Source organism: Neolamprologus brichardi, chromosome 12 (assembly GCF_056152115.1).
Source record: "Neolamprologus brichardi isolate AB-2024 chromosome 12, ASM5615211v1, whole genome shotgun sequence".
In the NCBI taxonomy this organism is placed as follows: Eukaryota; Metazoa; Chordata; class Actinopteri; order Cichliformes; family Cichlidae; genus Neolamprologus; species Neolamprologus brichardi.
Window position 1 is genome coordinate 6,408,477 of NC_142115.1, and position 14,520 is coordinate 6,422,996.

At 42.1% G+C, this 14,520-nt stretch overlaps 1 protein-coding gene across 1 annotated transcript in view; it reads right to left on the reverse strand.

Annotated features, from left to right (window-relative positions):
- Positions 1 to 31: 31 nt before the first annotated feature.
- si:dkey-91m11.5 (PH_BCR_vertebrate and RhoGAP_Bcr domain-containing protein) overlaps positions 32 to 14,520 on the reverse strand; it is a 32,144-nt gene continuing 17,655 nt past the window's right edge. Inside the window, exons 4-23 of the mRNA XM_006797504.3 lie at positions 13,732 to 13,917; positions 12,621 to 12,728; positions 12,336 to 12,396; positions 12,172 to 12,224; positions 11,952 to 12,092; positions 9,145 to 9,266; positions 8,727 to 8,892; positions 8,425 to 8,544; positions 8,179 to 8,254; positions 7,979 to 8,083; positions 7,811 to 7,885; positions 7,188 to 7,285; positions 6,880 to 7,011; positions 4,360 to 4,419; positions 3,364 to 3,473; positions 2,805 to 2,944; positions 2,530 to 2,664; positions 2,313 to 2,418; positions 1,420 to 1,579; positions 32 to 1,341 (exon numbers count right to left, since the gene is read on the reverse strand). Coding sequence (XP_006797567.2) covers positions 1,252 to 1,341; positions 1,420 to 1,579; positions 2,313 to 2,418; positions 2,530 to 2,664; positions 2,805 to 2,944; positions 3,364 to 3,473; positions 4,360 to 4,419; positions 6,880 to 7,011; positions 7,188 to 7,285; positions 7,811 to 7,885; positions 7,979 to 8,083; positions 8,179 to 8,254; positions 8,425 to 8,544; positions 8,727 to 8,892; positions 9,145 to 9,266; positions 11,952 to 12,092; positions 12,172 to 12,224; positions 12,336 to 12,396; positions 12,621 to 12,728; positions 13,732 to 13,917 — 2,244 coding nt within the window. The 3' untranslated portion in view covers positions 32 to 1,251. The remainder of the gene's footprint in view (positions 1,342 to 1,419; positions 1,580 to 2,312; positions 2,419 to 2,529; positions 2,665 to 2,804; positions 2,945 to 3,363; positions 3,474 to 4,359; positions 4,420 to 6,879; positions 7,012 to 7,187; positions 7,286 to 7,810; positions 7,886 to 7,978; positions 8,084 to 8,178; positions 8,255 to 8,424; positions 8,545 to 8,726; positions 8,893 to 9,144; positions 9,267 to 11,951; positions 12,093 to 12,171; positions 12,225 to 12,335; positions 12,397 to 12,620; positions 12,729 to 13,731; positions 13,918 to 14,520) is intronic.

The following is a 14,520-nucleotide window of genomic DNA, read 5'->3' on the forward strand; positions in this document are numbered from 1 at the left end:
AAAAAGGACACAAGAAGAGTTTAATACTGCCAAGTATTTATTTACATATCACACTAGTCATCCTAAAAGTTATTGCTTATTTCACATGAATTAAAAGCCTTTAGACTTTGTGCTAACAAGTTTAAATACTTAAAATGATTTGGAAAAAAATGTGAATACACAGTGTTTTTTTTCTCACAGAGCTTTAACTTACACTAGGTACAGCATGTCAATGATAAACTTATTAATAACTCACGATACATGAGTGCATCACTATGCTTCAAGGATCCTACTGGGAAATGTTTGGTGCTCCAGATCATCATATCATTTCCAAGTGCTCTCATTTCTACAGCAGTGTGGTTTTTGTTATATAAAGGTGGAAGACTACAGAGAAGGAATGCAGAAAGTAACACATATATATATTGATTCCAGCTGAATACATCAGTTCAGAAAGAATCTAACCAAAAAAAAAATGTGGATGCATGAATTATGGGTAAAAAGACAAGTGTGAAATTAACACACAGCACAGTATACATTCCATAGGTGGAAAAAAAGGGCTTTTTCTGGAATGATTTTTCCTTTCACTTCTCTGTACCTCCTCCAAAAAGACTTGGTATGTACATGAAAGTTGGCCCGGACTCCACCAGAAGAACCTGAAAATGGTCACTACACAAACTGTATAGCACAGAAAACAGTGTTGAGGTCAACATGCCTGCATGTTGCTGCATCTTAACTACAGTTTTCAGTCTTATACGTTTTAAATTCTGTACAAAATTCAGAGTGTGTAAACATTAGGATAACTGAAATGTTCTACTGATCGTCAGCAGGGAAACATTGGCACAGGTGAGCTTGAAACCAAGTCAAACAGATCTACAAAAAACAAAAATATGTTTAGACTTCAAAAATATAAGTCTGAAAAAGTCCATCCACCCCACATCTTATAAAATCCAGCAGAAGTCATCCCCTATGGATATGGAGCTGATGTGCACAGTGACCAAACAGAGCGGGGGTAAACATTAACATATCGTATTCTAATATTGCTTTTAAAAATGTAAATTTAAAAAAGAAATCATATATTTTGTCCACACATCATAATCAGATGCCTTTTACTGACACAGCAGGTAAGCTTAAACAGAACAGGGCATGGTCATTATAGCTCCAGGAGAAATGGCTTTGCTCATGGTGGCTGTTTCCAGTTTTCAGTGGGTCGAAGGCTCCCCCTGGTGGTTACATGAATAGGAAACCAGCAGCGTCCACCTGTTGAAGCAGCTGTTATACTTCAGTAGAGAAGAGAAGGCTCTGACGTTTGCTGTCAGGTGTGGGAATGCTGTCAAGCTGAAGGAAGTAGAGAAGGACTTGGACCTATGGAGACACACAAAGAAGGGATCAGACCCATACGGGCTCTCTAAACGCTGCAGTCTCACTCATCACGGGTTTTACCTGAGCCATGACCTCTAGGGACCAGCAGTCGTTCATGGAGATTGGCTGCGAGCTGCTTGAGAGTTTGCTGTCTTTTTCAGACGGCCGAAGCAAAGTGGGGCCAAAGACGGTGGCTATGTTGTGCAAAGACATCTTATTGATGCTTTCATTTTCAGCCACCCTATAAGAATGATGTAAAAAAAAAAAAATAGTTTAGCAAAATCCTAACTAAACAGCACATCTTCACCAAAAGGTATAAAATGTAAATGCAGTAAATGCAAGAGATGAGGTAAAAAGCGATGTCAGCAAACTGATTCTGTCCCAAAAGTGTGCAAACAATTACATTCAAATTAGTTACCATAACCATCTTTTACCACACAAAATTCATATTTAACTAAACTATGAAACATCCACCCATCTTCGTCTGTTTGTGAGGCAGCAGGGTAAACAGGATATTCCGGATGTCCTTCTGGGCAGCAATGTTTTCTAGTACCTCCTGGGAGATTCCAAGATTTTCCCAGGCCAGATGAGATAAATTCGCTTACGGAAGTTCTGAGTCTACCTCAGGGTTCCCAGAAAATCACAAAGGTCAAGTACCACCAAGAACCATGTCTGTGGGGCTTTTCTGATGTGAAGAATCATTGGCTCTACTTTAACCCTATGTTTAAGGCTACATGTCCAGCTACCCTACAGAGTAAACTGATTTCAGCTGCTTACAACACTATTCAGAGCTCATGATCATATTCTGCTTTCTCAGTACTCTTTTCACAAAAAATGGTCCTAAGAGGCAAAAGAACCCTTGATATATAAATGTAATTCTTTGAAGATTTGACAGTCTTGTTTAATGTTCTTAAAGTGTCTTCTATTTTGATAACTCGGTACGTGCTATAACAGATTTAATGAAAGCTGTTTACCTTTTCAAGTGGTCAAGCAGGAAGAGAAAAGTCAACAGATTAGGCTCCGGTAGGGACAGCAGAAGGTTGACCATACAGCTCTCCTTGGCCACACTGTCAGATAGAGCTGTAAGGCAGATGCACATATGAATATTCTGGTGACAAAAACAACAAATGTATCTCCTCCTGACCAACAAAGATGCTGTAGGGGTGAGTTAAACATGAGGTGGTGACTAACCAATGCCTCCAGCAAAGTTTGGGTACAACTCATCAGTGAAAAGAGGCTCCGGCAGCTCACGGAAATACAGCTTCAGTGTTCCAGCGATGGCGTTTACGTCTATCTCCCGCATCATGAGAGCCACGTCCTTGTTGTCTGTAAGACAAATGAGACATCGGTCAGTATATACCAAGGAATACAAGAGCTTTGAGGGAAAAAAAAATACTGAGCAGGGTGGAAGTCGATTTCTCAGGACTCTTTTCTTACATTTGTCTTCAAGTTTAAAGTGAACTCACTTGAATCAAAGGCAGCCTTCAGCGCCTGAATGTCAGTTGCGACACCAGATACTCTGTAAATCCCAACTTCGTCCATGCCCCGTCGCTCAATCTCCTCTACACACTGGCGGACAATGAGCGGGACCTTGGAGCGTTCTCGCCTATTAATGACGCAGTGGCACAAAAACAAGGTTACACCTACTAAGAATTCCACAGATTGTAGAAACAGGGCATGTAAATCAGACCACGCTGAATCTATTTACTTTATCACCAGTACTAATGTTTTTAAAGACCACATTTACATCAATCTGTTCTGACTTGTGGCGGTCTAGCTTCTTTCCTTTTGTTTTTTAGTTACAGTCAAATAAGCTTTTTCCACATAAGGTAGTTTGGCATGTTTCTGGCGTGAATGACAAAATGAAAAAAGTCAGGATTCCACTTTGGTGCTTCACCTTTAGGGTCCTGGTATTACGCCAAAAACAAAACCACACAAACAAACTTTCACATATGCGGACATAATGAAACATGTTAAATCTTACAAATAGATAACAATGACAGTCAACACATAACAGCTACTCACTTTGTTACTGCGTTGATTTTCACTCCAAAGACGCCAGACTGCTTCCTGGAAGGCATTCGCTTCAAACTGAACTCTCTGCCGGTGAACTTCATGGAAAGTTTCACCTCAATCTGACGAAAAGATTAGATAAAGTCAGCCTGAGTGATAACAACAAGTTCAATCCTAAAACATAACATAAAGAGGCAGCAAAGTGACTTGATGATGTCTGTTTTACTGGACTGTTAATCAAAAGTTAGCAACTGTTGGCAAGTGGCCAAAGCAGGCTGGCAAGTCGAGCCCCATAGACCTCCATATTTATATATTACCTCAGTTCAAGCTCATTTCTAGCGTCGATTTTTCATCTTAGACTCTACTAGAGTAGCTTTGCATGATTCACAGCTGAACATGGTCCACAGTTATATTTATTTCATCCACCATCTGAAACAAGCTGCTCTCCCTCCCTGTGTCCTTGCTTTAAGCCAGCTTTCTTTGGCCTGGCTGCCCCTCTCAAACTGAAGGCTTTAACGGCACGTCTGCGGGGCTTCTTTGCTCAGTGCAAGAGCTACTTGCCTGAGATGTTATTATGTTTACCTACTTTCATTGCACTCGTCACTCAGCTTTTAGCTCACTGGGATTACTCGCACATGCTCTGACATCATTGTCTTAATCTTAATATGAGATAAGGAAAACATAACTGATCTCCTTTAACAACGTGGCACAGTCGATTCCAGTTAAACACAAACACAAAAACAAACAAACTGGTTAAATGGAAGATGGATGGCAGATTTGACACATCTTAAAGTGGATTTTAAGCAGCCTTAATACTTTCTTAATATCTATTCATCATTAATAAGAGGAAATGGTGAGACAAACAAGGAGAACCGGCATTTAAATCTCAACATTTATCTTTCCAGTAAATTTTGTCTGGACTCGACACTGAAACCCATCAATCAGCTGCCGACTTTAGTGTCATTCCTTAATTTAGCCGGTTCTCTCTGGTCAGCTGGAAACACTCACCCCATTCATGGTGATGACTGTCCTCTGCCAGTCTTTACTTTGTAGCGTCTGTGGATCCAACTAGAAGGAAAGAAAAATAAATAAAATGGACAATGAGTTCACAATTTAAAAAATAGAAAACATGCGCCTATTGATCTGAACTGAAAGTTAGTGAGCGAGAACAAATTTAGGGAAAATTTCAGTGTAATTGCACCACATGTCTCTGCTGGTGTTATCCCATTCCACTAATCTATTTGAGGCATGTGACTAACAGCAACTGCCAGCTTTTATTTACAGTGATCAGGCATGAGTAATGTGATAACATCACGCCCTCACCACTAAGCACCGTGCCTGTCCAATGCGACAGATGTTCTGTCACCCAAGAAACCATCGAATCTCACTGAGATAATCCTTTGCTCGGTGAAAAACAATTTTCTTATATAATGCTTCTTTATCCAAAAGATAAAAAAAAACAATCACAGGCGCTACACTACACGTTCTAAACCTCAAAAGAGTTCAAGCCTGACAGAAATAGGGTTTTAGATATCTGCCAGAAGGGAGGAAAAAAGTGCTTTCCGAGACAGCCCGCAGCTCACTTCCACATTACCACGTTACCTTTGGTCTGATCAGACTGCTGCGGACTCTCTCCCACAAACGGGCCCCTGTACTCGTGGGTTTTCTTAGAGTTGCGTCTCCCTCTTCTTCAAGCCTACCCTCTGCCTGATCCATGATCTCCTCTTCCTTTGAGTTACTCTCGCTCTTTATTTCTGGCATTTGCGTTTCTCAACTCCAAAAAGCTTTTTCTGCGGACTGATGGTAAACAAACAAAGAAAGCAGCACTGTTCCACGGATATCACAATTTTCCAAGCCAGCACACTAACAAGAGCAGCGGGTCCTTGTTCCCCGAATAACGAGCCATTGAAGAATATCGATCCTCTTCATTGAATCTTTAGTAAAAAAATTAAAAATCGTGTCCCGCTGTCCCATCTTCACATTCATGCAATATAAGACTCCATATCCTTTCATTCCACTGGAAGTCAGAAAGGAACAAAGCCACGCCAGTCAGCCACGTTTGCTTGTGTGTTGTTCTACCTCCCAGATGGATTTGGGGGATTAACTCCTGAGAATCCCCTCCTACCCTCATTACCAGCATGCTTCACCCCTGCTGCTGTAAGGAGTGTTGGCTGGTAAATTTGCATATCAAGTAGCCTAAAGAGGATCCTCTCAGCCTAGTTACAGATTAGCACTATTGACCTTTAACATCAGAACTAACACGTGCCTCGTCTTCCTCATATCTGACGCATCACTTAATATTCAAATCCACGATACACCCGACTGGTGCCCTACTTCGGAGCTTTTAGCAAATATCTGAATGCTACCCCCCACCATGTCCCCTCCTCTAAAGCTCCGCTGTGTTTTGACCCACCTGTCCAGCAGTGTAATCCCTTCACTGCCAGATCAAACAGAGCCGCGAGTCTTTCTCGCTCCGTTATACTCTGGAGCAGTGCCAGCAGCTACATTCGGTCAACCCCAAAGTCTAATCCGTCTCCTGTCACTACACCCAATCAGGGGGTCAAGCTGAAGTGACCCAGTGGCAACCTCGAGACTCATTTCTTTTTCCAAAGGCAAAGGGCTTCCGCAGGGCAGGATTAGCCAACACGGATAAGACAACACTGTGAAGTGCCCAGAATCAACAGACTAGAGGGCGCAAGCTCGATTTACAGAGGCAGGGATTTGTGCGTGGAAATGTTAAGATTTAGAGTCGAGATTAGTATCAACACTGGTCTATAAAGACCAGAGGACACATCGGCCAAATAGCTTTTATGTATACAGACTTTTCATTCACTCATTTTGCTGCACAAGTTCACATATGTAACAGAGTGAAAGGTATACAAATGAAACTTTAAGTTGAGTTCTTTACTGTGATGAAGAAAAAAAGAGCCTGTGACAGGCTGAATTAATGAGACTCACTAATGCTGACCACAGTTTAAAGGGTTCACAAAATGTTATTCCCAGCTGGAGTTAGTTTGTTGCTTTAAACTGTTTGTAGAAGTCTTTCTGCTGACTCTAATATTCTTGCTGAATCTGAGAATCCAATGACTTGCTTCTTAAAGTCAAAGTGTTGCATGCATTTATGCACATGCCATAATGGTGCCAACTTCATGAATTATAAATTGTAATAATAAATTATACCCAAAATGTAGACTGAGTACACCAGGACCTGCCAGCAAATGGCAGTGTTCAGAAGTTTTTTTTACATCATACAGTATCCCAGTGTCCTGGCACAGACATCATTTTTGTTGACCAACTTTAAAAAAACATGTGTAGTCACGCAAAATATTATATAAACTGAACCATTTTCTAAACTCCCAGATGTTCATACTGATTTGGACCAAAGGAAAGCTGCTATTGGTCAGATCTTGAACTGGTAAATCTAATAAGAAGTATCTTAAAACTGTAATCGTTCTTTGAAGTTGTTTTTTTTTTATACAAACATACAAACTTCTGCTGTGACCCACATCTTCTGTGTTTTGTCTGTACCTTTATTTGTCCTTTAGCCACAATCTTGTCTGTGACCTCTCCGTCCTCTTTGCTTTGCTTCACTTTGCTGCAGCACTTCTCGTAGCAGAGCAGCCTCAGCGTTTGTGAGCCCTCCAGTTCAATCTCAAACTCCTTGTGCAGGAACAGAACAAATGCTCATTAGGTTTCAGCCGTGTGCACATTTGTGTGAATTTTTGAATTTCCTTGAGTATTTTGAACTACTCAAATAATTTCATGCAAAATATGTGGGCGAGTTTTTTGCTTCCGTAAAGGGACGTCTTTTTCTGCATACGGATTTGTCTTCTCACCTCGTTCCAGTTGGGCTCTGTGCTGTCTCTGTACACGCGTGTTTTAGCTTTGTTCACAAAGTAGCCAAAGGCATCCACCTCCAGAGAGCAGTACAGGTCTAGCGGGTGGAAGCAGAAGAACAGTTGAATCAAAGTGAAACTTAAAACTGAGCATCCACATTAGTCACCCAGCTCAGACATGCCCAGACTGTGCTGTGTGCTCCCTCTGTCTCTGCAACTGACTGCTGGCTTTGGACCAGAACCCTCTCTTTCCCTTTAGTTAATGTGACTCTGATATTCATTTCCCAGTTAATTTGTCTCAGTCAACATCACTGGCTGTTTCCTGGGATCTATTTTTTTTTTTTTTAAACACACTGTGACAAACAGTGTAACGTTTCTCAAGCAGGCGGTGATTTGAGCACTCAAAGGTGTATTTGAAGAGGCTTGTACACAGTGTTCATGACTAATCCCACTTGTTCTCCTGCAGCTGCCCTCCCAGCTGACAGCCGCAGAGAGACAGAGAAAGCGAAAGGGAGGAAGAGGGATGGGGGCAACACACAAAGTGATGTGAAACGACATGCAACCTTTACAGTAATCAACAAAATGATTTCTATTTAGAAAAAAAAAAGCTTTAAGACACCTACTCAAGCTCTGTTTGAGCCCCGATGCAGAGTGGACAATGACATTCAGGAAGCCATATAAACCAGGTGACTCATCATCTGTGGAAGGAAAGGAGGCAGGAGGGTCAAATGTTAAGTACAACACAAGGCTGTATTAAAACATAGATTTAATCCAATGCTATACAATCTTACCCTCCTTATTCATTGTCATTGGAATTGTGTGAACAGTCTGGAGCTTCACACACGAGTTGGTGAGCATCTGCAGCTCCAGAGAAGTCAGAGAGGAGCTTTTAAAGCCTGTATGTTACAGTGAAAGGGGTGAAAATAGCATTGAAGCTGCTTCAACAGTGCTGCCATCCTGTCTTAAATTTTTATAAGAAAAAAAAACATACACTTTTTCTGCTGCTCACGGATGAGCTCCCTCCACTCTGCACGCTCGTAATCAGAAGAGATCAGAAATGTGAAGCCCTGAAAGGCAAAAGGGGGGAAGAGTATTTCTTGAGCTCAAATGGTGCAATTTCATTGTATCAACTGCAGAGGGCAGTAAAAACCAAATTAACAATGATAGAAAAAAACCTATTTCATATGAAAAGTCTTTACTCCTTTCCCTAATTCCCTCCTAAGGACCCCTGACTCACTTTGCCGTTTCTGTTGGCCACCCTGAAAGCCATGTTGGGGGACATGAGAAGCAGCAGGGACTCTTGCTCTGACAACTTCTTCCTCAGTCGCTCAATCACCTTGGACCCTTTAGTGGTTCTCTGCAGATAAACAGGAGCAGCGTTAATGCAGTACAGGCCTGTCTAGACACTCAGCTCTACTCACGTGTTAATCTGTACTTCCTCAATTTATTTTTGCTTGTCTTTTTGGTACAAAGCAGTCATCACCCTGGTGGTATGATGCTGTTTGTTCTGAACTCTGTCACGTATGTTTCTGTAGTCACCTTCTCTCTTTGCATATCGTTCTTGATCTGGGAGATTTTGATCTTCAGTGCGTCAATCTCCTCATCCTGAACGAGAGGGACGGGGCTGGACTCGCAGTCCTCGATGGTCTGAAAGGTCAGGTCAGCCAGGGGGATGTACCACTTACAGTCATACTGTTGCCCTTTCCTGTTGAAATACAAAATACAAGAAGGCTACGAATAAATATATATTTTTTAGCTGCCTTTAGAATTGCTTGTTAGCAGCGTCAGAGTACAAAAACTGTTTGTTCAAACTGAAATAGTTCTATTTTCAGCAAAGGACAATTTAAGTTCCTGGGAGGAGTCACTCTCATTTCCCCAACGAGGGTTTAAACCAGTGGATGTTCCAGGTCAGATGCCTGCATCTGTAACCTCAGGCTGGACGCTGACCCAGACTCACCCTGCAGCCTGTTTCTTCAGCTTGGTGCAGAGCAGCAGGTCGGTGAAGAGGAAGACGTGACGGAGTTTCCTGGAACCTTCCACCAGCTCCACCATAAAGCGATCCCTCAGGAGCTGACGGTTCTGCCAAAGGAAACAAGGGATCAGTGTGTACAAAGCATGTCACATCTCAACCAGTATACCTATCCTGCTGCAGGGTAAACAGTGGCACACCACAGGAGGTGCTGAGATTACACCGTCTAATTTAGGTCTGACGTTGTTGCGCCGTTTAAAATGGTTTCACATTATATAAGTGCTGATGGTTGCGAATACTTTAAACGCTGCGGTGTTGCTACTGCTCTCGGATGAATTCAACCCAGTAGTATTTATCCACCCAGATTGTTTTGAAGTGAAATGCCCAGTGCTGGAAATAAAGGCTATTACGACCTTCGCTTAAATATAATGGAACTAAATGAAGCTTGCCTTGTAGTGTTCAAAACGCCAAAAAGTACAAGATAAAAACTCAGCAGTAAATTCTCTTTCCAGAAACTTTAATCCAGTGAACTTTTGCTGTGGGCAGTTTCACAGAGTTGCCATGTTGATACACACAACTAAACCACATTAATAAGCATCATTATTACTAGATAGAATATTGGTTTTAGTCTCTATGAATAGTTTGTCCCTTCCTGTACAAATCCTGGAGGGAGTAATTGTTTCAAAACAAACCCATTTGGATGTTGTTAAGGATTAAAGTCAGGGGAATGGTTGTATTGGCTGGTGGATGTAAACACAGACCGCTAATGGTTTCTCTGCTAGTTCAATTCACTAATCAGGTTTCTTTTGCCATAGTTGTGTTTGCGCATCAGTTTTAATGAATGAATGAATGTCCATCTTTTGTATACAGTTTATGCCCGTGAATAAAGGGTTGCTCTAGAGGCCGCATGATAGAATGTAAATATAACGGTGTTATCTGAGCATACTACCCACATATGATCAGCTGCTCATTTACACAAATCTAATCAGTCAATCACATGGTAGAAACTCCTGTCATGTGTTTATCCATGTAGAGATGGTCAAGACAACTTGCTGAAGGTCGAAGTGAGCATCAGACTGGGGAAGAAAGGTGATTTAAGTGAATTTGAACGGTCTGAGTATTCCAGAAACTACTGACCTACTGAGATTTTTTCACACGACTATTTCTGTAGTTTACATTGAAGGTTCTGGAAAAAAAGCAAATATATGCAGTGAGCGCCAGTTCTCGGGGTGAAAATGCCTTGTTGATGCCAGAGGTCAGAGGGGAATAATCAGACAGCTTGAACTTGACAGTCAGGAAACAATAACTCAAATGCCCACTTGTTGAAACAAGATATGCAGAAGAGTTTCTCTGAACACAGCACCTTAAACCTTGCAGAAGACCACACTGGGTGTCAGTCCTATCAGCTAAGAGCAGAAAACTGATGCTACAGTTCACACTGGCTCCAAAATTGGACAACAGAAGACTGAAAAAATTGGAAAAACATTGCCTGGTCTGATTTGGTATAATCAGCATGAAAGAGTGAAGCTTGATCTCGGGGGTGATTGTCTCTTTAAGCCTCTTATGCTCTGTGTTTCAGGTTCTTATTTGGCAATAGGTTCTGATACCGGAGCCTGAGCTTATGCTGTACAATGTGATGACACTAAGCTTTCCTGCAGCAGCATGCATCTAAATTCCTTTTCTTCCCTCTGACCTCTGGGATGAGGCTGTTTACAGTGACACTGCCCATATGAGACACTGCCATCCCACACCAACCACAGTCTGACAAAAACAAGGAAATCACTGCAGCATGGTTTTCCTCTGCTGTTTTTACACCAGCTCGGTTCTGGCAAGTCACAAACACGCTGGTGAAGGACTCAAGCACGTTCGACACCGTCCTGGTTTCTGAAAGAGGTGGCAGGGTTACATCCGCTTATTGTTCTGCGACAGAAACAAGACCACAAACTGTCAATAATCCAATGGAAAAAAACAACAGCTGTCACTGCACAGAGTTCACACCCTTCTAATGCTATATGTTGCTGCACTAAAATGACAACTGAGGCATGCACACCGGAGGTGAAGCTAAACACGCTCGCGGGTTTAAATGCTCGGGCTAATTACAGGCGGTCACGTTGCAAAACATCAACAATGGATGCACATTTAGTCACGAGGTGAGCGCAAACAACAACAACAAACCCATATTTTCAATTGATAGCCAAGTCGTGGCTTGTTATCTGTCGATCTCTCAGCAGGCGTTCAGACTTCCTGAACAATAAGCAAAGGGAATGTCCTGGAAAACTTTCTTGAATTTGACATCCTATCTTGGTGGGCAGAACCGATTCCCAGGAAAAACAGAGGAAGTTCTCAACTGGGTCATCTGACTCAGACCCCAGAGTTGCGTGACGCAGTGGGAGACAGAGAGGTCAGGAAGCACTACTAAGCCCGTACACGCCCACTGCGAAAAGCAATTTAGACAGTAAAAGTTGATAAGGCGTCATTTCTGGGAAGCAGGGATGGACCAGCTCTGAGGGAAGGATGGGAGTGAGCACAGAGGTAATCGACGGATTTTCCTGGAGACCCCTCAACTCCGGTGTGTTTGCACGGCTTTGTCATGAGCTTCCTCTACGCTCCACTTCCTTCATGGCTACATCAGACAGGGTGAGATGACTCAGCAGCAACCTGACACACACTTTTACAACAGCTTCCAGGCACCTTGAACATTTTACTGTCAACAGTCCAGAAAAAGTGGAAATTGCAGGCGTGGGTGTTCATTGAAAAAGTCAAATATATGAGCATAGCATTGATTAAACGCTGACCTCTCCTTTCTTTACTGTCATGGACTGCCTGCGCGGTGTGATCTCTTCATTTATGCTGGACAGGAAGTTCTGGGAGATGCGCAGGGCATCCTGTAACAGCGGATAGTCTGGGTGGCTGGAAGGTGTGTGCTTCAGTAAGTCCTAGAATAGAGGAAATATGACAAACAGAGTTGTAGGAAAGTCTTCATGTGGATAAAATGAAGCTCCATATCCAACTTACATGCAGAACAAGAGTACTGCGCGTCACTCTGTCCACAGGCTTGTAGAGGAGAGCTGTGGAGGAGGAGGAGGAAGAGTCAGTTCAACAGGCCTCATCACAACTCAACTACTCCAAGCAATATTGATTAACGTGGAGGCGCTGTGTTCATCTGAGTCACTACTCACTTTCCAGTGAATATTTAGCCGACTGGTCTTTGCAATCCTTTGTGCTTCTGACCATGAGATTCTGCCAGGAAGTCAACACCAGAGGAAATGTTTGGAATAAGACACAAAAACTTGAGAAACCACAGTAACTGACCCACAGAGCAATTAAAACAACTGCTGCAGTCGCTCAGCTCATTACACTGCGAGGACTGCCGAAAACAGCCCTGTCATCACTTGTCCCGGGGAGCTGCACAACATCAAACACTTGCCTGCTGCAGTCCTGCTGTGCGTAGCATGATTACATACCTCAGATATCTCTGCAAACTGAGCGTTTGCCTGGCAGCACTTGTCTGCCGTTTCCACAGCAACCTTATAGTTATCCACAAAGGCCCGGTACACTCCGAGCTGGCTGGCCTAAAGGGCACAAGCAGATAAAGCTTAGACTCGGATAGATTTTACTAGTCTGTTAGCACCACAGTGTCACAGTGTGCTGTGCCTGCTCAGGCACGAGTTGGCAGGAATACAGAGGCGACTGATAAAGCAGAGTGTGATTCAATGTTTGTGCACGTGTTTATAGAAATCCCTGCATGTATGCATCTTTAATCTTTCGTCATCCAGTGGCAAACACTGAGGTAGCTCTTATTCATTAACGTTCTATAGAGGATTTTTGCACTCCTTTACTGCTTGTCATGTGGCGAAACAAGGCTTTTATCTGGCCAGGAGACGACTCCAGGCAGTCTACTCAGATGTGCAAGACCCACTGAGGATTACATTACAGCCAAAGACTCCCACCTTTCCCCTCTCCAAGTCTCCCCTCTTTTAACGCTCATTAATGATCAAGGAATGACATTTAAGGAGTGCTATAATTAGCATCTGAAAGTTACTGACTAGAGGAATGGTGGTCTCTTTGATCAAAAACCAACATGCAATTTGGTGCTTGGAGGTTTCGTGTTATTTGATGCTTGCTCTTCTTATCCAAAGGAGGACTGAGTTTAGCTGAAAGGACTGCCACTCTTTATATGGTGGCTAAATTCTGCTTAAACTGTTACAAATCAAATAAAGGAATGTTTCACTTTTATCAGCTCATCAAACACTTTGTTGTTCACTGCGTTCAGACTTCCTTGTTTACTTTGTCTGTTTCTGCCGAATTCCAAGTTAATAGGAGTAACGGAAGAACATGTTCTGGCTAATGCTTTTCATTCATGCATCATAAAGCAACCGTCCATGAACAACAGGTGACATTTGTCTTTTTTTCCCAGCACCAGCTGTACCAGTGAGATCATTATGACAGAGGATGAGAGTTAACTGGAAGAGCAACATTCTCAACTTACAGTTATGTTGAGACTGACTTTTTTGTTTTCCAGCTCATCCCATTACATCAAACAAAGCTAAGTAAGTAAGCAACCTGCTTACTTACCAGCTTCTGGAAAAGGTCGCCCACACACTGCTGGTGGCTCCAGTCCTCTACTCGAGGCAGCAGAGCATCATAGAAGTCTTTGTGGATCTCATGAAGCTCCGGTACTTTGAAGAAGATGGTCTCTATCTGCTGGATGGTTAGCATCGGTTGGGATGTTGTGGCCGCTGCCCTCAGAGGTTTCATGGGCTACAAAAATAATCACAACCATATATGACCATTTATAAAGAATAACTGAAGGCCTTGCAAAATAGTAACCACAGAACATGAGTCAATACAGTAAATGCCAAAGGTGACTGACGTGTTTAGTAGCATTAGCTAAGATTAGCTAACATGAGATAATTCTAAAAATGTGAACACTGTGTCTGCAAAAACACCAAAAAACAGTTAAGCAAAGAAATTTGTCATATAACTGCAAGTTATCTTGTTTGTTTGCATGAAGAAAATCTATTACTTACTATTTAAAAGGGTTGGACCAGTCTCTATGCTAACAAAATTAGCTTGCGTCAGCTATCTTATCAAAAGTTATACAAAATAAGGTAACAAAATTGTAATAATTGGATTAATTTCTAGTGTGTTTCTAATGCTAAGTGTGCTAAGTTTCAAATAGTTTTTTCTAGTTTTATGACAAAGTACAAAAGTACTTTGCTACAAATCCTGCATCCATTATTTTTTAATACGCAAGTATTAGCATAAATATATTCAGTCCTGTAAAAAGTGAAGTACACCTTTCCTGCTTCATTAGGAAATATAAGTAAGTCACATTTTGATAATCAAATGCACTTGATTGAT